Genomic DNA, 24,713 nt, shown 5'->3' on the forward strand with positions numbered 1-24,713 from the left:
TGTCGCTGCTCAGTCCCACCACCTTTTTAAAATCGATAACCTTTGATTGGAATGTTGCTAGGACAGCATTTGTGATTGTTTTGGCATCTCCATGCGGTATCATTACATTTGCTAAGAACAGTCTTCGCCTGGCCCTCATGCACATACCTCACAAACATCACAAGTTTCTTCTTGACTGCAACTGTCACAGATTTTAACTCTGATTATTCCAACTTACGGACTCTGTATTTCCTGAATGCCCTTCTCAGTTAGTTTGACCGATGGCATTTTGCATTTGCGCAATGCTGAAGTGATGTGTGTAGGTGGTACTCGACTGAATGGCAGGGCAGACACTTTTATTTTTGTAGCTCTATCAACACTGGAAACTTGCTGTCTGCTATTTCCTCTTTTGCCGTACAGTATACAGTCCGCAGTTGCACAGTTTTGGAGTCGTCTGTTTACTTTTCTGCCTCTTCCAATGTTACTACAAAACATTTACGGTCTGAAGCAATACTGCATCCCTGTGGTCGATCTGTATGGCGTTTTTATGCACTTTTCTAATAGGTTGCACAGCCTGTGGTGAAGGAATGATTTTCTCACACTTCTCACATAAACATGTACTACTTTTTCCTTTTCTGTGGGAGATTAGCATTAGCTACAGCATTCTCTTCTACCCTAGCTGTTTCTGTTGCTGTGATCTGTCACTTTCTCGGTCACAGTCTCCTCTCCGTCTGTCGCACTCTGCCTCACTTTCATTTCAATTTGCGGAGGTGTTAAAGAAACTTTTTATGTTTTTTTGTTGTGTTAATTGACTTGTCATTGTTTGTTGGCTAGCCATTCCAATTATTCAAGCTTTTTTTTCTTCAGAATTCCAGCGGTTTTAAACATACAGTACCTAGCAACGAAAATGCCACTGACAATATCTTCCGCCACACACTCCTGTCCTGCACTGCCGCAGAGACCAAAGAGTGTTTTGGATGAAACTTTTCAAATAATCACAGCGAGTCTATTTTAAATAATAACATTGAGTGTCATGGTCAGTACACCTGCGTTTTTCAGAATGCAACACATTGTTTTTCCTGTGTAAAAAATAAATAAATCCAGTGTGTAAAAACGCACAATTCTGCATTCTGAATGGATCATGTCTCTCTCTGCTTCCTTAGCCTCTGGGATTAGCTGTAGCATTTCTGGTTGGAGTTACTTACTCACCATATAGAATGATGACAGATCGTTCCTCATGTTATATTTACCTGCCCTAAATATGGTTCCTTTTTAGCTTTTACTTAGACAGCGTTCAATCCAAACAGGAGTTACTCACTGATCGTTCCTCTGCTATCTATGCTTTTGCTCAGACATCATTCAAAACAGAAGTCTGACGGCATGGTGAATCTTTTGCACAATGCTTGGATGATGAGGCTGCTCTGTGGCTTTGTTTCTCTGAAGGCCAGGTAAATGGCTTGAACCGGAGATGTGCTAAAGCTAACAAAAGGATGATTCACAGGCCAGTGTTCTGTGTTCACGAAAGCCTGTTGCTTATCAACTGCAGTGTTATGCTGCTGCTTATTTCCCTGACGAGTTGACTGCCACTGTCTGAGTCGTTTATTCACCGCTGAATGGTGTTTGTGTGACAAAGAGTATTGCAGCCAATATCCATAGCTGCTAAGCTGCTTAGCTCTGGGCTGGTACACTGCTCTGGTTGTGGGCCTGTGATTTGACTGTTTTTATTTATTTTATTTTTTAATTTAAATGGGACAAGCCTGTCAGTAGTCAATGCCTGATTTATCTGATTGGGCTTAAGGCATTGCTCTTGTCTGGACGGCTTATGGAGACCCTGGTAACTGCTGAGCAGGTTGGGTTTTTAAGGAATGTTCTGTAGCCAGCGACAGACACAACACTGTCCCAGGTCAGCTTTCCAAGTATATAAAACTAATCCACCACAGAGCTGTCTCTCAGTGCTCAGGGTACACACACACACACACAGAATGATTGTATAGGCCAAATTGTTCTTAAACACAGTATGCTTGTTTATTTTTTTTCTACTTTACCTTGTGTGTCATGGGGTTGGTTTAACACAAGCAAGTCAGCTATTGTGTCTTAAATCTTACGGCGTTGAACAACTTGATGCTTTCCTGTTTGCTTTTCTCTATATTTTGTTACAGGCAGCCAAGCTGCTCGCTGTGCGTGCGAGTGAGCTAGGCTGGCTGAAGGTCTTCCTCTTTGTCTGGGATATGGCTTTAGTTAAGTGTGTCTTCCTGTTGTTGGCCCTGACATTAATGTAACACACCAGGAAATGGCCTGATCATGTTGACCTGATTTAGTTTGGGCTCTCACTTTAAAAATAAAAAAATGTCTTAAAGTTGAGGCTAATGCTTTCTGATGACTGATATGGACTGAATTCTCACTTAGCATATTTAGAGTTATTGTATAGGCCTAGTGCAATAGGCTAGTCATTTGGTGGCCGTATGCCTTTTTACATCTCTCTTTCCTAGAGGTGTGTTTGCGGTGAACCTACCTAACGAGCATCTGCTTTACTGCCTCTCACTGTGTCTTGATGTTGACTAATCCCCTAGTTTCATGTTCCAGTATGTCTGTCTGCGTGATAGAAATGTAGGCCAGGAGGAAAAAGACTGAAGACAATGCTTGTACAAACACACCCACTAGCTTGCTTGCTAACTTGTTCTCACACACTGCATTCAGTGTTTACACCATTGTCAGTCCATAACACTGCCCCAGGTTACTTTAAGGTGATTTTTTAAATGATTTTTTTTACTTTGGGTGTGGTATATGTGGTAAATTCTCCTGCATTTCTTCTGTGTTAAGTGGGTTAGAGAGTGAATGACCTCTTGCAGTCTGAGTTTAGGAAATGTTGTGGTATCCCAGGTGATCCTCTCCATCTGAGTAAGCTGGAGGCTCTGTTATTACGACTCAAATACCCTCACTCTGGAGCGCACACACCACAGCAGAGCAACTTCTCTTAAATAGTTACTCAATGAGATTCTTCAGAAGGATTTTAAGTAATATCCTTAAAAAGGAGGGTCAAAGCTTTTATTTTTGCAAACATGGTAGCCTACTTGACTCTGGTCTTATTTGACAAATTCTGTGAACCTAAAATGCAGTGTTGGCCTATCTTTGAAAAGCCATTTTAGATATTGAGTAGATTGTGAGACAAAATTCAGCCTAGTGGGTATCTGTCCATTTAAGATGGGTAAATCTATCCCAACTCTGCTCTATCCCTGGTTCAGAAGCCCACTATCCCCAAGACCAGGGCTGCCCAACGCTTTTCCTGGAGAACTACTGTCCTGTAGGTTTTCGGTCCAACCCTAATTTAGCATATCTGATTCAGCTAGTTAAGGTCTTGTTGAGCAGATAATTAGTAGAATCAGGTCTGCCTTCCTCACTATCTTAAATACGCATGCCCCATTCAAGAAATTTAGAACCAGGAACAGATATAGCCCGTGGTTCTCTCCAGACCTGACTGCCCTTAACCAACACAAATGCATTAGCATCGAACAGCCCCCGTGATATGCAACTTTTCAGGGAAGCTAGAAACCAATATACACAGGCAGTTAGAAAAGTAAAGGCTAGCTTTTTCAAGCTGAAATTTGCTTCCTGTAACAAACAAACTCTGCAACAAATGTTCTGGGACACTGTAAAGTCCATGGAGAATAAGAACACCTCCTCCCATCTGTCCAAAAATCTGGACCCCTACAAATCAGCCGGGCTAGACAATCCGGACCCTTTCTAAAATGATCTGCCGAAATTGTTGCAACCCCTATTACTATCCTGTTCAACCTCTCTTTCGTGTCAACTGAGATTCCCAAAGATTGGAAAGCAGTTGCGGTCATCCTCCTCTTCAAAGGGGGGGACACTCTTGACCCAAACTGCTACAGACCTATATCTATCCTACCCTGCCTTTCTCAAGTTTTTGAAAGCCAAGTCAACAAACAGATTACCGACCATTTCGAATCCCACCATACCTTCTCCGCTATGCAATCTGGTTTCAGAGCTGGTCATGGGTGCACCTCAGCCACGCTCAAGGTCCTAAACGATATCTTAACCGCCATCAATAAGAAACCATAATGTGCAGCCGTATTTATTGACCTGGCCAAGGCTTTCGACTCTGTCAATCACAACATTGTTATTGGCAGACTCGACAGCCTTGGTTTCTCAAATGATTGCCTCGCCTGGTTCACCAACTATTTCTCAGACAGAGTTCAGTGTGTCAAATCGGAGGGCCTGTTGTCCGGACCTCTGGCAGTCTCTATGGGGTGCCACAGGGTTCAATTCTTGGACCAACTCTCTTCTCTGTATACATCAATGATGTCGCTCTTGCTGCTGGTGAGTCTCTGATCCACCTCTACGCAGACGACACATTCTGTATACTTCTGGCCCTTCTTTGGACACTGTGTTAACTAACCTCCAAACAAGCTTACATACAACTCTCCTTCCATGGCCTCCAATTGCTCTTAAATACAAGTTAAATGAAATGCATGCTCTTCAACAGATCGCTGCCTGCACGCACCCGCCCGTCCAACATCACTACTCTGGACGGTTCTGACTTAGAATATGTGGACAACTACAAATACCTAGGTGTCTGGTTAGACTCTCCTTCCAGACTCACATCAAACATCTCCAATCCAAAGTTAAATCTAGAATTGGTTTCCTATTTTGCAACAAAGCATCCTTCACTCATGCTGCCAAACATACCCCTGTAAAACTGACCATCCTACCGATCCTCGACTTCGGCGACATCATTTACAGAATAGCCTCCAATACCCTACTCAATAAATTGGATGCAGTCTATCACAGTGCCATCCGTTTTGTCACCAAAGCCCCATATACTACCCATCACTGCGACCTGTACGCTCTCGCTGGCTGGCCTTCGCTTCATACTTGTCGCCAAACCCACTGGCTCCAGGTTATCTACAAGACCCTGCTAGGTAAAGTCCCACCTTATCTCAGCTCGCTGGTCACCATAGCAGCACCCACCTGTAGCACACGCTCCAGCAGGTATATCTCTCTGGTCACCCCCATAACCAATTCTTCCTTTGGCCACCTCTCCTTCCAGTTCTCTGCTGCCAATGACTTGAACAAACTGAAAAAAATCTGAAACCGGAAACACTAATCCCCCACACTAGCTTTAAGCACCAGCTGTCAGAGCAGCTCACAGATTACTGCACCTATACATAGACAATCTATAATTTAGCCCAAACAACTACCTCTCCCCCAACTTATTTATTTATTTTGCTCCTTTGCACCCCATTATTTCTATCTTTACGTTGCACATTCTTTTACTGCAAATCTACCATTCCAGTGTTTTACTTGCTATATTGTATTTACTTTGCCACCATGGCCTTTTTTTTGTTGCCCTTTACCTCCCTTCTCTCACCTCATTTGCTCACATTGTATATAGACTTATATCTCTACTGTATTATTGACTGTATGTTTGTTTTACTCCATGTGTAACTCTGTGTTGTTATATGTTTCGAACTGCTTTTCTTTATCTTGGCCAGGTCGCAATTGTAAATGAGAACTTGTTCTCAACTTGCCTACCTGGTTAAATAAAGGTGAGATAAAATAAATAAAACTACATCGCAGTGTTGTGGCGTCACTACAGCCTGGGGTTCGATCCCAGGGAGTCACTGGCTGGCACACAATTGGCCCAGTGTCGTCCAGGTTAGGAGAGGGTTTGGCCAGGGGGACTTGGCTCATTGCATTCTAGAGACTCCTTGTGGCGGGCCGGGTGCCTGCAGGCTGACTCCGGTTGTTAGCTGAACGCTGTTTCCTCCAATACATTGGTGCAGCTGGCTTCCGTGTTAAGTGCGGCTTGGCGGGTCATGTTTCGGAGAGTGCAGGCCTCGACCTTCGCCTCTCCCGAGCCCGTTGGGGAGTTGCAGCAATGAGACAAGATCGTAATCACAAATTTGGGGCAATAAAGGGGGTAAAAATTTACCTTTAGTGGCTTGTATTTCAAAAAAGAGCAAAGCCAACAGTACCTCATTTCAGTTCTTAGTCATCTGTTTCCTAGAAATGTATCCAATGCTTTGATATACATATTTCATTGATTGCTAAACAGAACATGTAACTGTCTTCGTTAACTGATTGCTCACTCCCTCCAGGTGTGTCTCATGCCACCCTCCTGCACACCAAATCCCTACGGGGCCACCGGGAGTGTTTTGAGAAGTACCACCTCATTGCCAACCAGAAGCTGTCCCGCTCCAAGGTCTCCCGCAGTCCCTACGAGGGCATGAAGCTGGCTCTTAGCCAGAAGATCAGCCGCATTGTGCAGTACGCCCAGAACAAAGACTCTGTCAGCTCAGAGGGGAGTCCTGGCCGTCGGGGGGGCAAGCACCAGCTCCTCTGCTACAGCCAGAATGGAGACCGTAAACTACTGCCCCAGGCGGATGCCCAGGTGCCCCGCTACACCCCACGCTGGAACCAGGGGATTGGGGCAGGAGGACTGCCGGACTACGCCACGAGTATGCTGGAGTGCCACTCGGCCGAGGAGCTGGGGCTACTGGAGGACGGGCGCGGCCTCGGGGCCCTGTGGGGGGTCACAGGGAGGAGGAGCCATCTTCACCGCAGCCACAGCCAGTCTTCTGGAGGAGACCACCAGACACTGCATTCAAACAATGGTCACAGCAGAGACGAGTGTGAGTTCGCAGTCAGCCTCATTTACTTTACACCACTAACAGTAAATAGCCTTCCTCCATTCCTAAAAGTCAGATTTTCTCTACTCCTCTGTTCTCCAGAAGTGTGTTCTCGTTCACTCCCCCAAGGATTAAAAGTATTGTATTGGTGTAGCATAAACGTGGCTAGATGGAGCCTCGCGGAAAGAGTGCACCATTTTAGGAGAAGGGTAGATAAGTCCGACTATAGCCAGATTGTTATTTAGCTGGTTTCTGAGCCTCTATAGGCTCCTCGTGAACTAGGCTTCCCTAAAATGGGAAGCCTGGGGAAGTTCCATGGAAGAAATCCTCTAAAGAGGGGACAGAACCCACCGTAAATATGTGACGTCTTGCAACACGTCAAACCAATCAAATGTCTTGTTTGGGTGGTGCTCCAAAGATGCTCACCAGATTAGTGCTGTAGGAGCAACAGTGTGTGAGGACTAAACATTTTCAACAAAACGAGCACTGGTGACAAAACATTTCAGAACGTTTTTGCAGCACACTGATTTTCACAGACTTTTATTTCGAGATGAGCTAAAGCTGCAGCAAGAGGGGAGAAATGGTCTACAATGCTGGCCATATCAATATTTTGACCTTTCTCAAGTGATATTTGGCTGTAAAGGCTAGCATGAGGGACAAGTAGCTAGCCACGATGAGGTTCGTTTTGAGAAAAGTCAGCCAACCTTGTAAACTACCTAGGTATAACTAGCTAGCTAGCTACTATATAGCCAACAAAATGTGAATAAGCATATTATTGATCTGAAAGGTTAGCTGCGTTAGCCCAGTTGCTAGCTTATCCAGGGTCAGTGATACATAGAGCAACCATGTACTGTGTCCATAAGGGAAATGCAATTTTGCTCAAATGAATTCAATTAAATGAACCTCATTAAATGTTACCTGTAATGCTGATCTCCAGTAGCCTAATTGTCATCTCCTTATTTTCATATACTGTAACTAAATTACAAGGATTGGATTGGCACTGAATATTATGTCAGTGCTTAAAAGGCATGTACAGCGTCTGGTATATGGTTGGCCTCCTATACATTGTCTATTGTTATGGTATCAGTTGAAATTGAGTTTAGTTTAGTTTAACTTGTAAACAATGTGTGAGTTTAGCTATTCTCTGCTTCAGATGCCCATAAGGCCAGTAATGTCATCATACTGTAGGCTTATTGATGCATGCCATATGATAAGCTGCAGATTGGATTCACAGAGCTGATATACTGAGAGAGAGTGACAATCAAATAAAACAGATTGGAGATCTTACAACTAGACTAATTTTCGAATACAACACCGACACGTTAGAGACAGAACCCTTTCCCTTCTTTATTGCAGGATTGTGATGTGGTTAATCAACATTGACATTAGTTCATTTTGAATAATAGTTTAACAATTAAAACAAGTTCAAACACTCGCTTCACTTCAAAGAATCCACACTTCATCGCTTCAAAATGTACACATATGTGAACTTGTATGTAAAGATGAGACATCTTAGTCTAAATAACAATGGATAATTGAGTAGTAACATGTAAGCTATTATTACTAAAGAATAATTTCAGGTGAACCAAAAAACTCCATACCAGCGGTGGCCAACCTTGCTCCACTGATCCCTGATCTACTGGGTGAGCAGACTTCTATTTCAGCCCAGCAATGGCACACTTGATTATGAACTCTTTAGATTTTATAAGTTGAATCCTGGTGTGTTAATGCTGGGCTGAAACAGAACCCTGCTACACCCAGCAGACCTCCAGCAGGGTTGTCCTGCTCCAATTGAAATAGGTTTATACATTGTGTGTGATGTTTCACTATATTTTTGTATACAACATTTGCTAACATAGGCCTACACATACAGTGGGGAGAACAAGTATTTGATACACTGCCGATTTTGCAGGTTTTCCTACTTACAAAGCATGTAGAGGTCTGTAATTTTCATCATAGGTACACTTCAACTGTGAGAGACGGAATCTAAAACAAAAATCCAGAAAATCACATTGTATGATTTTTAAGTAATTAATTTGCATTTTATTGCATGACGTAAGTATTTGATCACCTACCAACCAGTAAGAATTCCGGCTCTCACAGACCTGTTAGTTATTCTTTAAGAATCCCTCCTGTTCTCCACTCATTACCTGTATTAACTGCACCTGTTTGAACTCGTTACCTGTATAAAAGACACCTGTCCACACACTCAATCAAACAGACTCCAACCTCTCCACAATGGCCAAGACCAGAGAGCTGTGTAAGGACATCGGGGATATAATTGTAGACCTGCACAAGGCTGGGATGGGCTACAGGACAATAGGCAAGCAGCTTGGTGAAAAGGCAACAACTGTTGGCGCAATTATTAGAAAATGGAATAAGTTCAAGATGACAGTCAATCACCCTCGGTCTGGGGCTCCATGCAAGATCTGACCTCGTGGGGCATCAATGATCATGAGGAAGGTGAGGGATCAGCCCAGAACTACATGGTCACTGGTCACGATGGCAACACCCATCCGTAGCACACGCTCCAGCAGGTGTATCTCACTGATCATCCCTAAAGCCAACACCTCATTTGGCCGCCTTTCGTTCCAGTACTCTGCTGCCTGTGACTGGAACGAACTGCAAAAATCGCTGAAGTTGGAAACTTTTATCTCCCTCACCAACTTCAAACATCAGCTATCCGAGCAGCTAACCGATCGCTGCAGCTGTACATAGTCTATTGGTAAATAGCCCACCCATTTTCACCTACCTCATTCCCATACTGTTTTTATACTGTTTTTTAAATTTATTTATTTACTTTTCTGCTCTTTTGCACACCAATATCTCTACCTGTACATGACCATCTGATCATTTATCACCCCAGTGTTAATCTGCAAAATTGTATTATTCGCCTACCTCATGCCTTTTGCACACATTGTATATAGACTGCCCATTTTTTTTCCTACTGTATTATTGACTTGTTAATTGTTTATTCCATGTGTAACTCTGTGTTGTCTGTTCACACTGCTATGCTTTATCTTGGCCAGGTCGCAGTTGCAAATGAGAACTTGTTCTCAACTAGCCTACCTGGTTAAATAAAGGTGAAATAAAAAATAAAAAAAATGGCAGGACCTGGTCAATGACTTGAGGAGAGCTGGGACCACAGTCTCAAAGAAAACCATTAGTAAAACACTGCGTCATCATGGATTAAAATCATGCAGCGCACGCAAGGTCCCCCTGCTCAAGCCAGCGCATGTCCAGGCCCGTCTGAAGTTTGCCAATGACCATCTGGATGATCCAAAGGAGGAATGGGAGAAGGTCATGTGGTCTGATGAGACAAAAATATAGCTTTTTGGTCTAAACTCCACTAGCCGTGTTTGGAGGAAGAAGAAGGATGAGTACAAACCCAAGAACACCATACCAACCGTGAAGCATGGAGGTGGAAACATCATTCTTTGGGGATGCTTTTCTGCAAAGGGGACAGGACGACTGCACCGTATTGAGGGGAGGATGGATGGGGCCATGCATCGCAAGATCTTGGCCAACAACCTCCTTCCCTCAGTAAGAGCATTGAAGATGGGTCGTGGCTGGGTCTTCCAGCATGACAACAACTCGAAACACACAGCCAGGGCAACTAAGGAGTGGCTCCGTAAGAAGCATCTCAAGGTCCTGGAGTGGCCTAGCCAGTCTTCAGACCTGACCCCAATAGAAAATCTTTGGAGGGAGCTGAAAGTCCGTGTTGCCCAGCGACAGTTCCGAAACCTGAAGGATCTGGAGAAGGTCTGTATGGAGGAGTGGGCCAAAATCCCTGCTGCAGTGTGTGCAAACCTGGTCAAGAACTACAGGAAACCTATGATCTCTGTAATTGCAAACAGGTTTCTGTACCAAATATTAAGTTCTGCTTTTCTGATGTATCAAATACTTGTGTCATGCAATAAAATGCAAATTAATTACTTAAAAATCATAGAATGTGATTTTCTGGATTTTTGTTTTAGATTCCGTCTCTCACAGTTGAAGTGTACCTATGATAAAAATGACAGACCTCTACATGCTTTGTAAGTAGGAAAACGTGCAAAATCGGCAGTGTATCAAATACTTGTTCTCCCCACTGTATAACCCATGGCATATAGGATATACCCTTAGTTTCTTGTGAAATTAATTGGGACCTCTCTTCATATGCAAACAGGCTTTTACAGCTTTCCATGTCTGAGGACAGAAAACATCACAAGAAACAGTCTTCATTATTTAAATTAGACAGCACTGAATATGATGTTGCTATTATCTAAGTTTTCCTCTCTAGGGACTGGAGCTGGAGAATCTTTTCATAATATCCTCCCACAAAGTGACCTGCCCTTTCCAGTAGCCTACACTCTCCCTTTACTGTAGCTGGAGCTGCAATTTCACCTTCTCATGTAGTGTTGCACGGTATACCGAAACTTCTGTACTTTTTTGATACTAGAACATGAAAAGCGGTTCGGTACGAGAATTTTTGTTGCTTCAGGTACTTCTGTCAAATATGTCTCACAGCTCAAGCCTGTCTATCAGAGCAGTCAACCCCTTATTATAGCTTGCACCGTGCATGCCCCACTTACACATTGCTAGCCTGCACTGGGAATCTGAGCTGCATCATGTTAACTTCTGTGCAGTGTGAGGGGAGCTAAGTCTTGAATTATGTGACACGGCATGTAGAAATGTTGGAACTGTTAATTACTGTTCGCAAAACAATGTCTATATTGGCTAAAATACTTTACAATGGAAGAAGATACTGGTAGCTTCCAGCTTTGTAGGCTAACTTTCCTTGCTAACCATAATGCAAAATATGCTGATTTCAAAGTTGATTGCCCACAAACTTTTCATACACTTATTCAGTCTCTCCCAAAGTTGATCTTTTACTTTTATGCAAATGTTGTTGATCAGTACAATGAAATTAAGTCTCAACTGGAAGGGAAAAAGGTTGTTTCATCTGTAGCCCCATGAAATCTGCCAAAACAAGCTCAACTCAATGCATGCACACACCTATTGAATATGCATTCATCTGTATTGTGGACAGGCCTAGGTTACATCTTGATTTACCCAGTTTATCAATAGAGATTTACCATTCAAATAAATGATTACCATTATGTAGTTAGATTTGGTAAAAACAAAGTATAATTGATTAATTGATGCACACATGACTGTCTTTTTAATGTAATGATATTGAACTCAAAAGATGCAAGACAGTTGAACAGAGCAGTAGCTAAGTTTATCTGTCTGGACCAATTTGCATTTTGTGCCTTTATTTGGCGTGGTATCGTTTTGGTATGGAGTATTGTGATACTAAACCTGGTAGCGGTATCGAAGTCAAAATTTTGGTGTTGTGACAACTACTTCTAGAACTGTTATCTAGAAATGCATTTGGAGACTGTTTTTTAATTTAAAATGATTATATCACGTTAGTTAGCTAGCTGATGACATTTAGCTGACTACAATAGGGTCCCTTTGTAGGCTATCTAGCTAATAATGAATAGTTTAACGCTTTCTAAATGTATTTACTTACTTGAATAGGTACTCCCACTGCCTTGTTTTTTTGGGTCCTTACTAAGTAATGGGCAATCTTCAAGATATTTTCAGTGTCAGCAACGCGCAGCCATGTGGACAGAACAAAGACGAATGGAGAAGTGTTTGTCACCAGAGTGGCTTAGAACGTTTTGTGACGTTTGACTTTACCAGTGTAATCCACTTTCAATTTCAATAAATATAAATCGCAGACTGTCGGCCACACTTGATGACTTTAAACTAGAATAGACAACTATCCGGACGGAGAACAGTGACGCACATAACACACAGCACCCCTTCTACGGGCGTGTGGGGGAGGGTTCTTTAAAGATAGCATCCAATCAAAATCTTGCTGCGGTCCATTACACATGTTTTTGCAATAAAAAAATTCCTCAGACCTCCGAGGGAGGCATGACAACGACGTGATTTTGAAGATATGACCACGCAAGACTAGAGCCTCTGAAGAGTGGCATTGAGTGGGAGGAGGGATGTTGAAAAGGGAGGGAGGAAAACAGATGGGATGCAACGCACCCCTTTCTCTCCTTTTATCTGTTCTCTGTGATCTTTGTTATATGGAGTCTGCTATCTCTTCCATTTCCCCTACTCATTAATGGCGGACAAACAATTTAGTGGCGCAGGCAAGGGCCCAGGTTTTAGTGCATCCTCACACATTCCTCCTCAGCCACCACTCTCACTCCTTTCCCCACACCACCACATATCTTTGTCCAGAGAAAAGTTATTCTTAGTCCTACCTTATAAAGTGTTCTTGGGTTCTCCATGCCCTGTCACAGCACCAAGTTTGTTTGTGTCTGCTACACGCCCTCTTGGAGAGATGATGAATCTCTCTCAAAGACGCTGGCGCTTTCAGGTCGTTTATAGAATTCCATTCCTTTGTAAATTATGACAGTAACTTTCAGACCCTTAGCTTTTCTCTCGCTTTCTGCATAGTTTGTTGTTGCTATGCAACAAAGGCCCGATTCAGACTTAAGAAATGTACGCCTTTTCTATGCACTTCTCAGTAGTTGGTATTCAGACTTACCTTATGCAGGTGCGTAATGGGCTTTGCAGGCGTGGTTCCCTTCTGCACGCTGAATAAATGTAATTTAACAGCTGAAAACCCTCATACTTTTGCTGTACAAAGATTATTTAGTGGTGTTTTCATTCTATAGGGTTTTTGGTACATTTCGCTAAAGCCATCCCCTTTTTAAATTTGGTTTACCTTTTAATTCTAATTGTCTCGACAGACTTTTCTCAATTCCTCCGAATATTACGGATCAATGAAAGAAAGCCATGTAATACACACATTCGTGTCCTTTTCCGCACCAATTGGTAGATAAAAAATAAATAATACTCATGTATATTATTTAGGGATAGAATGTTGTTTTTCACAGTTTGGAGAGCCTTTGCACACAATATATTGGTGAATCAAAAGTAGTAGTTTGATTCATCCTGAAAGTTGCTGTATTAAATAGTTCAATCCATGAAATATTAGGTGAGAAGTGTACAATAGGGTTTGATCAGTAGTCCTAAAAATCTACCTGAATAATTGGCACTAATCATGGAACTGCGATGACAACAGTCCAGCCATTGTTAAACATGCTCCAGGTTTGCTGCTACATATGGTCTGCGTTCCATAATGATTAAAATCGGCTACATGTCCCAAATTATTGCACAACTTGTAATATGTTAGCCTAATATGATCCACTATTGCTAGCGATCCTCAGGAACAACCACACGAACGTGAGAGAGGAGAGAAAGGTAAACTAACAATGGAATGATGCAAAATGTAAGGAAACTAACACTAAAGTGACAGTTTATAAATGTATACGGCAATAACTGACGGTGACTCCCAATTTAACACACTATCAATTTTTGTTAAATACAGTGAAAAGTCTGGGCATACAGTTGAAGTCGGAAGTTTACATACACTTAGGTTGGAGTCATTAAAACTCGTTTTTCAACCACTCCACAAATTCCTTGTAAACAAACTATAGTTTTGTCAAGTCGTTTAGGACATCTACTTTGTGCATGACACAAGTAATATTTCCAACAATTGCTTACAGACAGATTATTTCACTTTTAATTCACTGTATCACAATTCCATTGGGTCCGAATTTTACAAACACTAAGTTGACTGTGCCTTTAAAAAGCATGGAAAATTCCAGAAAATTATGTCATGGCTTTTGAAGCTTCTGATTGACACAAATGATGTCAATTAGCCTATTGGAGGTGTACCTGTGGATGTATTTCAAGGTCTACCTTCAAACTCAGTGCCTCTTTGCTTGACATCATGGAAAATCAGCCAAGACCTCAGAAAAAAAATGGTAGACCTCCACAAGTCTGGTTCATCCTTGGGAGCAATTTCCAGACTCCTGAAGGTACCACGTTCATCTGTACAAACAATAGTACGCAAGTATAAACACCATGGGACCACGTAGCCATCATACCGCTCAGGAAGGAGACTCATTCTGTCTCCTAGAGATGAATGTACTTCGGTGCGAAAAGTGCAAATCAATCCCAGAACAACAGCAAAGGACCTTGTCCTTATGAGTCCTATAAAATGAGTCCTATATCGACATAACCTGAAAGACCGCTCAGCAAGGAAGAAGCCACTGCTCCAAAACCGCCATAAAAAGCCAGACTGTGACATCATATCTGTTAGCAAAGGTGCCAGCTAGAGATGAAGCTTGCAGGAATTAGCATTTTTGAATCTGGGTAAATAGAGCCAAATATATTGATAAGTCACCTTGTCCGAGAGAGATTTACATGGTTATCAAAACGTCACGCCAGGTTAAGCCTTCACGAAACACAGCCCTTATTTTAAGTGTATGGAAGAAATGTATGGTAGGAAAACGATTGGAACCATTTCCCTGTTTGCCCGCTAGGTTTTATGGGTATTATGACACCTCCACTGTGAGGCTCTATAGCTTGGGTCTCCAAATTCCTTCCCTTCAGGTTATAATACCAGCATTTCATAAACTTTGCTGTTAAAAAGCTGATATGTTGATATGCTTCAGTTTGCTGCCACATTATTGGTTTCACATTTGTCTCTAGCAATCAAAAGGTAAAATAGATCAACAATTGTAATTTATATTTTCAACCCGCTTATCCAAACGGCTCACACATTCAGCTAGCTCTTATCAATAACTCAGTTCAAATCCCCGAGCTGACAAGGTACAAATCTGTTGTTCTGCCCCTGAACAGGCAGTTAACCCACTGTTCCTAGGCAGTCATTGAAAATAAGAATTTGTTCTTAACTGACTTGCCTTGTTAAATAAAGGTAAAAAAATAAAAAAAAAAGGTAAATTAGTGCATGGAGAATGGTGTTATTTCTATCAGTAAAAAAATGTAAGTAGATGTGGAACCGACAGGTTGCCCCACCTTGTTCATAGTTTTATTGCACGTGAAGGTGGTGGAATTATGAGGGAATTAAGTCAAGGTCAGAATACAGTTCATCTGTAAACACCTCTGTGACTTCTTAATTTATTTGATATCCACCCCAAACTAATAGTTCAGAATACGTGTAGAGTGAAAAGTGCATAAAAGGGGAATTGCGTTCCATTTATGCATGCTTAACTCGGATCCCCCCCAGTGCCTTAAGTTGCTTTAGTTGGTTCATTTATTTGATCAAACATGCCATGCTGTGTTGTTTTGTGACCCAATCTGTGTGTTTTATCTTCCAGTGATTAAAATGAGTGTGGACGAGCTCCACCAGCTGAATGGGCAGCTGCTGCTACAGATTCAAAGTAAGAGACACTTTCATAGCCATCGATTTGAAGTGAACTGTGAACAGATGTCTAAATTATTCCTTTGCATTAATCATCTATAGAGGAGTGCTTTAGCACATGCATTGGTTTTAAGTCTCTTGTTTTAAATGCTTGTAAATGTCCATAAATAGATGGAACTGAATGTGCCTCATTAGTGTTTTCTTGCATCTCTTCTATGCTGGTGTGTCTTTGATGTGACGTTGTGTTTTTGAGATTGTGAGGTGGTGATATGTATTGGTAGTACTGCGTTGTCATCTCTGTCTGCACCCTCTGCTTAATCTGTTTGATTTGATTTCTGGGTGTGTGGTCCCTGGCCTGCATTGATCTCGTTGCTCTGTGTGTGTGTTTTTGTGCGAGAGTAGGGTTGTGGCTGGTGGTTGTCAAGCAAATACAGTTGAAGTCTGAAGTTTACATACACTTTTGGTTGGAGTCAATAACTTATTTTTCAACCACTCCACAAATTTCTTGTTAACAAACTATAGTTTTGGCAAGTCAGTTAGGACATCTACTTTGTGCACGACGCAGGTAATATTTTCAACAATTGTATACAGATTATTTCACTTATAATTCACTATCACAATTCCAGTGGGTCAGAGGTTTACATGCACTAAGTTGACTGTGCCTTTAAACAGCTTGGAAAATTCTAGAAAATGTCATGGCTTTAGAAGTTTCTGGCTAATTGACATAATTTGAGTCAATTGGAGGTGTGTACCTGTGGATGTATTTCAAGGCCTACTTTCAAACTCAGTGCCTCTGCTTGACATCATGGGAAAATCAAAAGAAATCAGCCAAGACTTCCCAAAAAATTGTAGACCTCCACAAGTCTGGTTCATCCTTGGGAGCAATTTCCAAATGCCTGAAGGTACCATGTTCATCTGTACAAACAATAGTACGCAAGTATAAACACCATGGGACCACGCAGCCGTCATACCGCTCAGGAAGTTGACGTGTTCTGTCTCCTAGAGATTTACATTTACATTTAAGTCATTTAGCAGACGCTCTTATCCAGAGCGACTTACAAATTGGTGATGAATGTACTTTGGTGTGAAAAGAGCAAATCAATGCCAGAACAACAGCAAAGGACCTTGTGAAGATGCTGGAGGAAACCAGTACAAAAGTATCTATATCCACAGTAAAACGACTCCTATATCGACATAACCTGAAAGGCCACTCAGCCAGGAAGAAGCCACTGCTCCAAAACCGCCATAAGAAAGCCAGATTACGGTTTGCAACTGCGCATGGGGACAAAGATCATACTTTTTGGAGAAATGTCCTCTGGTCTGATGAAACAAAAATAGAACTGTTTGGCCATAATGATGTTTGGAGGAAAAAGGGGGAGGCTTGCAAGCCAAATAATACCATCCCAACTGTGAAGCATGTTGTGTGGGTGCTTTGCTGCAGGAGGTACTGGTGCACTTCACAAAATAGATGGCATCATGAGGTAGGAAAATGATGTGGATATATTGAAGCAACATTTCAAGACATCAGTCAGGAAGTTCAAGCTTGGTCGCAAATGGGTCTTCCAAATGGACAATGACCCCAAGCATACTTCCAAAGTTGTGACAAAATGGCTTAAGGACAACAAAGTCAAGGTATTGGAGTGGCCATCACAAAGCCCTGACCTCAATCCTATAGAACATTTGTGGGCAGAACTGAAAAAGCGTGTGCGAGCAAGGAAGCCTACAAACCTGACTCAGTTACACCAGCTCTGTCAGGAGGAATGGGCCAAAATTCACCCAACTTATTGTGGGAAGCTTGTGGAAGGCAACCCGAAATGTTTGACCCAAGTTACACAATTAAAAGGCAATACACTCTATTAGTATTTGGTAGAATGTAAACTTCTGACCCACTGGGAATGTGATGAATGAAATAAAAGCTGAAATAAATAATTCTCTCTACTATTATTCTGACATTTCACATTCTCATTTCACATGTGGTGATCCTGACTGACCTAAGACAGGGAATTTTTGCGAGGATCAAATGTAAAAAAAAAAAAAAAAAAAACTGAGTTAAGATGTATTTGGCTACGGTGTATGTAGATTTCTACTGTAACTGCCGGTCTCACTGTAATTGACTGTAAATTAACATAAACATGTTTAGCATCTCCTGGCTTCCACGCATAGCCTACAAGCCACTGATGCAGACCTTTGGAACATCTACATTTAAAAGTATAAATCAATTTAATATAACCTACAACACCATCACAATAAATCAACGATTTATTTTAGACCGGTCTAAAAAAACATGATGTGAAAAAAAATGTCTATTTCAGAAGAGCAGATTGCGTCCTCTGAGTTGATCTGGATATGCCATATGGCTGTGGGCTACACTAATTAATTTAGCAGACAAGATTTGCTTAGAATTCTGTAGCATTCTTTTATTTTATTCTGTAGTATGAAGAATACAATTGAACATAGCTGAATAAAATAGAAAGTATACATTTTCTCCAAACGATTTGAGGGAATGTGCACATGTGGCTATTCTGTGTTGAGTGGTTAACAAAGAAACAGGTACTACTATTTATTTATGTAACTTTAGTTGTGATACAAATGTTGGGCTATATGTTTTGATTTTTAATACATTGTAAAGCTGCATGATGTGACTAATGATGATTTGGAAAAAAGTTGCATGAAAGGCATGAGCTCTGCTTTGTTTCTTGCACAGACTACACTCCATTAGTCTCTTATTCACAATTTGACAGGAACTTGATAAATCCTCGAATTTCCCGGCGGCAACCTCCATGCCTTTTGTGGCCACTGGCCGCTGTGCCCCTGGGCTGAATATAATAATTATAATTCCCGGCTGATAATTGCGGTGCTCCGAAGTACCTCACTCACATGGCTCTCTCATATCGAAATTCTCATTAGCCAATGCCCGTCACGTGATCGCGACCTTCTCACAGGCATGTCAGCTCCAAAGTAGGCTGCAAGTGAAGACCGACACATTGGGGACGCAACTGCGCATGTGCCTATCGAATTCCGAGGCACATAATGAAGACGTTAGAAGAACTGTAAACATTTATTTTTTGTCAGCCAACAAGATGAGTAGGCCTACCAAACAGCAAAAGCTCTAGCCTATGTCAATTTACTATCCCCCATAGTACAAACCTTGACCTATTCTCTTCTATGTGATAGATAAATAAATATTACAAATATAGTCTGGGACAGTTGTGGGATGCGATAGATCCCAAATTAATTCAACCACTCTTATTAAAAAAATGTTTTTAAAGCAATGAGGCTGATGCAACCGATCAGAACGTTTAGCTTAAACTGTTGATAAACTATTAGGCTATTTATTCACATTATAAGCGGAGCAATGAGCACACTGCGGGATACCACCATTCTTAAATGTGACCACAAATGCAATTATGCGTGTAATGCTTTATTACAAAGGTGCATTTTTATGGTTAATTATCTTCCCCAAACTTGAAGCTCACTCATGCGCCGCCTATGTATACCAGGTAGGCTCTACACCCACCTGTTGTAAAGCGGATTAATGTGCTTCATTTTAAGAAGTTATTTGACCACGTTAGTTGTGATACAAAGCTTGTCAAAACATATAGGCCTATGGGATAGGCTATATGAGGTGTGCAACTATGATTAGAAAAAAAAAGGCATGCACTGTTTCTTGCCTTACTGCACACGCTGGGCATCATTCATAAGTGAATATACATCATTAACAAGTGATAGGCTAATAGTGACACCCATCAGATTATTCTTAATTTAATCTAGTCTTTACATATATCTGAAATTAGTTTTGATTAAAAATTTACCATTATCATGTACCTGTCTCGGAAAACAGGGTCAGGGGGAACAAATATGTCATATATGGACTTAAATAGTGAATGGAGTACGCTTTTCCTGTGGTTAATTTTCATGCCATCTAGGTAGGCTATACTCCTGTTGTAAAGCCGCAGGTAGGCTAGTGGTTAGTGTTGGGCCAGTAACCAAAAGGTTACTGACTAGGTAAAAATCTGTCGTTCTGCCCCTGATCGAGGCAGTTAACCCACTGTTCCCCGGTAGGTCGTCATTGTAAATAACAATTTGTTCTTAACTGACTTGCCTTGTTAAATTAAAATGTTACAAGCGAAGCAATGTGCTTAATATTAGGAATATTGAGAAATAAATATAGGAGGCATAGCCTACAGAAAGCTGATGGATCCTCTTCCTTTTTAATACAGGCCATCAACTTTTTTTTTCTCACGCAATTGCATAGCCTATAGAAATGTTGCGCAACGTAAGCTCATGGGCTTTTATGAAGTGTTTGATTTGATTTTCTGATTACATTTGCATTGATGTCAGAGTGATTAGAGGGACAATGGAGTGCTATGTACCAGGCAGTTAGTAAGTTTGGTAGGCTACTAATGACCATCAGCAGCATCAGAGCTTGGAGAAGCCTAGTTACCCTGAGTAAACGGTCATGTGGAATTTGACTGTTAACATGACTCGTGACCGTCGGTGTGGAGGTAATACGGTCACTGTAACATCCCTAAGAGAGAGACCCTGCACTGTACTAATCTCTGCTCTGTTTCCTCTCCCCTACAGAGGTGTTTGAGGAGCTGACAGTGGCTGTGCAGGAAAAAGACTCACTGGCGTCGGAACTGCATGTTCGCCACATCGCCATCGAGCAGCTCTTCAAGAACTGTGCCAAGCTGCCCTGGCTGCAGATCAGCCGAGCCGGGTCCGTGGTCAAGGCCAGCAGCAACGCCTCTGTGGAGTGAGGGGAGTCTGGGGGTACCTACCTGGCTTGGCTGCCTCTCTCAGGGAGATGACTGTTTCACTCCCAGGGCTAAAAGACAGACAGACAGGATGGCCACTGTGGCCTGTGCCCTTTATATTGTAAAAGACTTGTTGCGTGGTGTGGTTTCTCTCAGAAGAGTGAGGAATGGACATGGCCTCCTCTGGTGCTCCATAGCTTTCTGACTGCAGTACTTTGAAGAAGGGGCTCAGAGAAAGGCAATAAAATGAAAGGATCTTGGGATCCACTGACTTCCACATGGGAACTGAGTTGTTGAGCCCCGCTGTCGGTGGACCTGTTGCCTATGCAGACAAAGTATTTTTGAAAGAATATCTATTCAGATTTAATACAGAATGACATGAGCGAATACTAGTAATTGCCAAAATAAAGGAAACACTTGAGTAAATTAAATAAAGTATATTGAAAGCAGGCAGGGCTCCACATTTAGATTGGTTAGCATCATGGTTGCACTATTACTACAGTGAAAACAGCTTGCTTCTAGCTCAACCAGGTCAAAAGATCTGACCAATTTTACCGGCAAAACATTTGTATCTTCCTATAGCTGAGCGGATCGCCGGGACCGCATTTTAGATTCATAAACCATGTCGTGGGCCGTTCTAAAACTACTCACGCGTCAACAACCTTTTGTTTACACTTTGTTCAGTCATGTTACCTTGTTCGCTAGCTAGCTAACAACCTGGTAACAGAAAGAAAGGAAAAGGGGTAGCTTCTTCAGGAGATCAGTGGTCATAGCAGTGAATGAATGATCTCTTGCATGTCAACATCACAAACCTGATGTTTTTAAGGAGACCGTGTACAATTTTCTATGTAATGCATCTCAATAGGAAAATGCTGCTTTTACACCAAATGTTCCACAAATTACTTTATTTCAATGACAGGTATTCGTATCATCATTTTAGCTTTTATAATAAACAAATGCGCTTACAGTGTTCCATATTGGTTTCTAGGCCACAACGTGCTTCAGAAGTAGCTAGAATTCGTAGGCTGCATTTACACAGGCAGCCCAATTCTGATTTTTTTTTTAAATTCACTAATTGGTCTTTGGTCTTTCCAATCAGATCAGCTCTGAAAAATATCTGATTTGAAAAGATCCTATGTGGTTGATCAAAAGAACAATAGGTGGAAAAAATATCAGAATTTATCTGCCTGTGAAAATGTATAGGCCCAATCTCAATCAATTTTTCTGGTGCTCCTAAATTTAATTTGGTGCTCCCAACTTTAAGTTACCAATGAAACATTTGAATTTCGAGCCCTGAAAGCAGGTGCTTCCACATGCGTGGTTCCTGAGTTAATTAAGCAATTAACATCCCATCCATGTATAAACAATCCCAGTTGACCAGTACTTTGGCTAACATGGCTAGAAAAGGGGTGTCAAAGATGCGTAGGGGGTTTAGTGTGGGTGGGTGTGTCTGTCAGTTACCAGAAGGGTATACTACAAAGCATGATCAAGGAGTTAGCCAGCTAACTTGCCTAAATGTTCTGAAATAACTTTATTTTTTAGAAAGATAAGCTTGATATGCGCATGGTCTAATTGACTCAACAACCAAAAACTCATATCTAAGTTTAGCTGTCTTAATGAACCAGAAAACCAATGGTTATTTCTGGTTGTTTATAAAAGTTAGCTGGCTATCTCATTGATCCTGCTTTGTAGTATACCCCTCTAATCTCATCCCAATTTAACATTTATGGGAGATTCTGGAGCGGCGCCTGAGACGGCCTTTTTCACCACCATCAATAAAACACCAAATGATGGCATTTATTGTGGAAGAATGGTGTTGCATCCCTCCAATAGAGTTTCAGACACTTGTGGAATCTATGCCCAGGGGCATTGAAGCTGTTCTGGCAGCTCGTTGTGGCCCAATGCCCTATTAAGGCATTTTGTTGGCATTTCTTTTATTTTGGCAGTTACCTGTATCTAGCTGCAGTTTTCTTTTTACAATCAGTTTTCATTTATTGAATTTCCTCACACTCTTTTACATTTAGTTTTCTTTTGGTTATTTTAATCACACCCATTTCCTCGCTCCTCCAGAAAATATTTGGTTGACTGATTCTGTTGTTGCTGTGGTAACTGTTACTAAATGAGAGGTTATTTTGTATTCAGTGCAGTGAAACACTCTTGCGGTTTGAATAAAGTCTGTTACATCTAAGAGGTGGGATTTTAAGTCCAGAGGTTACAGTTTTGTTGCTTTTATTATTTCTCCAGTTTTTGATTTGAATTTGATGTCTTGTTTGTATTTTTATTTGTTTTGAGTTTTGTTAGTGGCATGCTGCAATTGCTGTTTTCTGCTATTCTTAACTTTGAGTCCTCTTGATTTCAACTGGTAAGGTATTTTATGGTAGCCTGTGGTAAGGCTGATGAGCTCATGTATTTGAACAAGGGAGGGACATGAAATGTGTGCTGATAGAAAAGGCCTAACTAAGTAAGCATTATATTGTCCATTTGCCAAACCAAAGCCTTTATTTGCTTCAAGGCAGCAAATATCAGTATTTATTATTTCACTTGTAAACTACAAGTATAGGCCTCGCTAGACCAACTAGAATTGATATGAAACGCAATAGAATACACTGATACCAAATTCACTTGAAATGTGGCTCAATGATAAACTTGTGACTCTATAAAATTGGTTTAGCTGTAATGTCCTGCGTTATGAACTGCTCACCACAATTCAGCAGGTAGCCTAGCGGTTAAGAGCTTTTGGTTCAAATCCCCGGGCCGACTAAGTGAAAAATCTGTCAATGTGCCCTTGAGCAAGGCACTTCAAATCTAATTTTATTAGTCACATGCACCGAATACAACAGGTGTAGACCTTTACAGTGAAATGCTTACTTACAAGCCCCTAACCAACAACGCAGTTCAAAAAATACAAATAAGAAATAAAAGTAACAAGCAGTTAAAGAGCAGCAGTAAAATAACAATAGCGTAACTTCTATACAGGGGGTACAGGTACAGAGTCCATGTGCGGGGAACAGGTTGCTTTTGTAAATCGCTCTGGATAAAGAGCAACTGCTAAATGACGTAAATGTAATCTCTCCTGGTTTCACTGTCTGTCAAGTTGATGTTAGGTTGTGTGAGTTTATTCAAGCAATTATTCGTATATATTTTTTAAATTATTTTGTGGTTGTGTGTTTCAAGTGTGCTTTGGTTTTTACTTGTTTTATTTTAGCTAATAATTTTCTGGTGGCAGGTCTATGCTGTGTGGAGTTCAAATGATATCTAAACTGCCGAGTCCGGTTTTCTCTTAATACGATGTGTCCATTTAGTTTTAAAGGCACTGATCTGAATGGTGAAAAGAAAGCAATATGATGGAAAGGCCAAATAATGATTAATTTTACCTATCCAGTCTGGTCAGATCAGTGATTTTGAAGAAAAGGAGACATACAAATTAACTAGCCTTCATGAATATTTGGGACACAGATGTATTAAGAAAATGGATTTTAGTATGTCTCTGGTCAATACTTAGACCTGCATGTGACATTTAGGCATACTCTGGTGGTTTGAAACAGCTGTAGAGGTTATAATCACTGAAGTGGACCCTCTATCATTGGCCCAACAAGAATGTGTATATTTTGGGTAGAAAGAAACAAATATATTCAGGTTGATGTATTTGAATCTTCCAATGTCAGTCTCTCTTTATAAGAGATCAGGTTTGACCCCTTTGGGGTTTACAAGAAAGGTTTTAGCTCTGCTTTCAACTTATCCTGCTTTTGTTTGGATTAATAAATGTGTATTCTTCTGAGCGTGAGTTTAGTGTCACCCTAATTCGTACAGCTGGTATGTTGTACGAATTTTATCATACACATTCTCATTTTCCCCTAACTCTTGGTTTTTGAGATTTGACGTATGTTTGCACTTACAGTGCCTTCGGAAATGATTCAGACCCCTTGACATTTTTCCACATTTTGTTAGGTTATAGCACTATTCTAAAATGGATTAAATCATTTTCCCCCCTCAATCTACACACACTACCCAATAATGACAAAGGACAAATAGGACTTTAGAAATTTTTGCTAATATATTACAAATAAATAACTGATATGACAT

At 41.2% G+C, this 24,713-nt stretch overlaps 1 protein-coding gene across 3 annotated transcripts in view; it reads left to right on the forward strand.

Moving 5' to 3' along the window:
• LOC115135905 (protein EURL homolog) overlaps nucleotides 1-24,408 on the forward strand; it is a 64,753-nt gene extending 40,345 nt beyond the window's left edge. For all 3 annotated transcript variants that reach the window (XM_029671092.2, XM_029671091.2, XM_029671093.2), the window contains 3 exons: nucleotides 6,099-6,632; nucleotides 15,830-15,892; nucleotides 20,458-24,408. In XM_029671092.2, the coding sequence (XP_029526952.1) occupies nucleotides 6,099-6,632; nucleotides 15,830-15,892; nucleotides 20,458-20,633 (773 nt within the window). In that variant the 3' untranslated portion in view covers nucleotides 20,634-24,408. The remainder of the gene's footprint in view (nucleotides 1-6,098; nucleotides 6,633-15,829; nucleotides 15,893-20,457) is intronic.
• The last annotated feature ends 305 nt before the right edge of the window (nucleotides 24,409-24,713 follow it).

The sequence above is a fragment of the Oncorhynchus nerka genome, linkage group LG10, assembly GCF_034236695.1.
Source record: "Oncorhynchus nerka isolate Pitt River linkage group LG10, Oner_Uvic_2.0, whole genome shotgun sequence".
Taxonomy (NCBI): Eukaryota; Metazoa; Chordata; class Actinopteri; order Salmoniformes; family Salmonidae; genus Oncorhynchus; species Oncorhynchus nerka.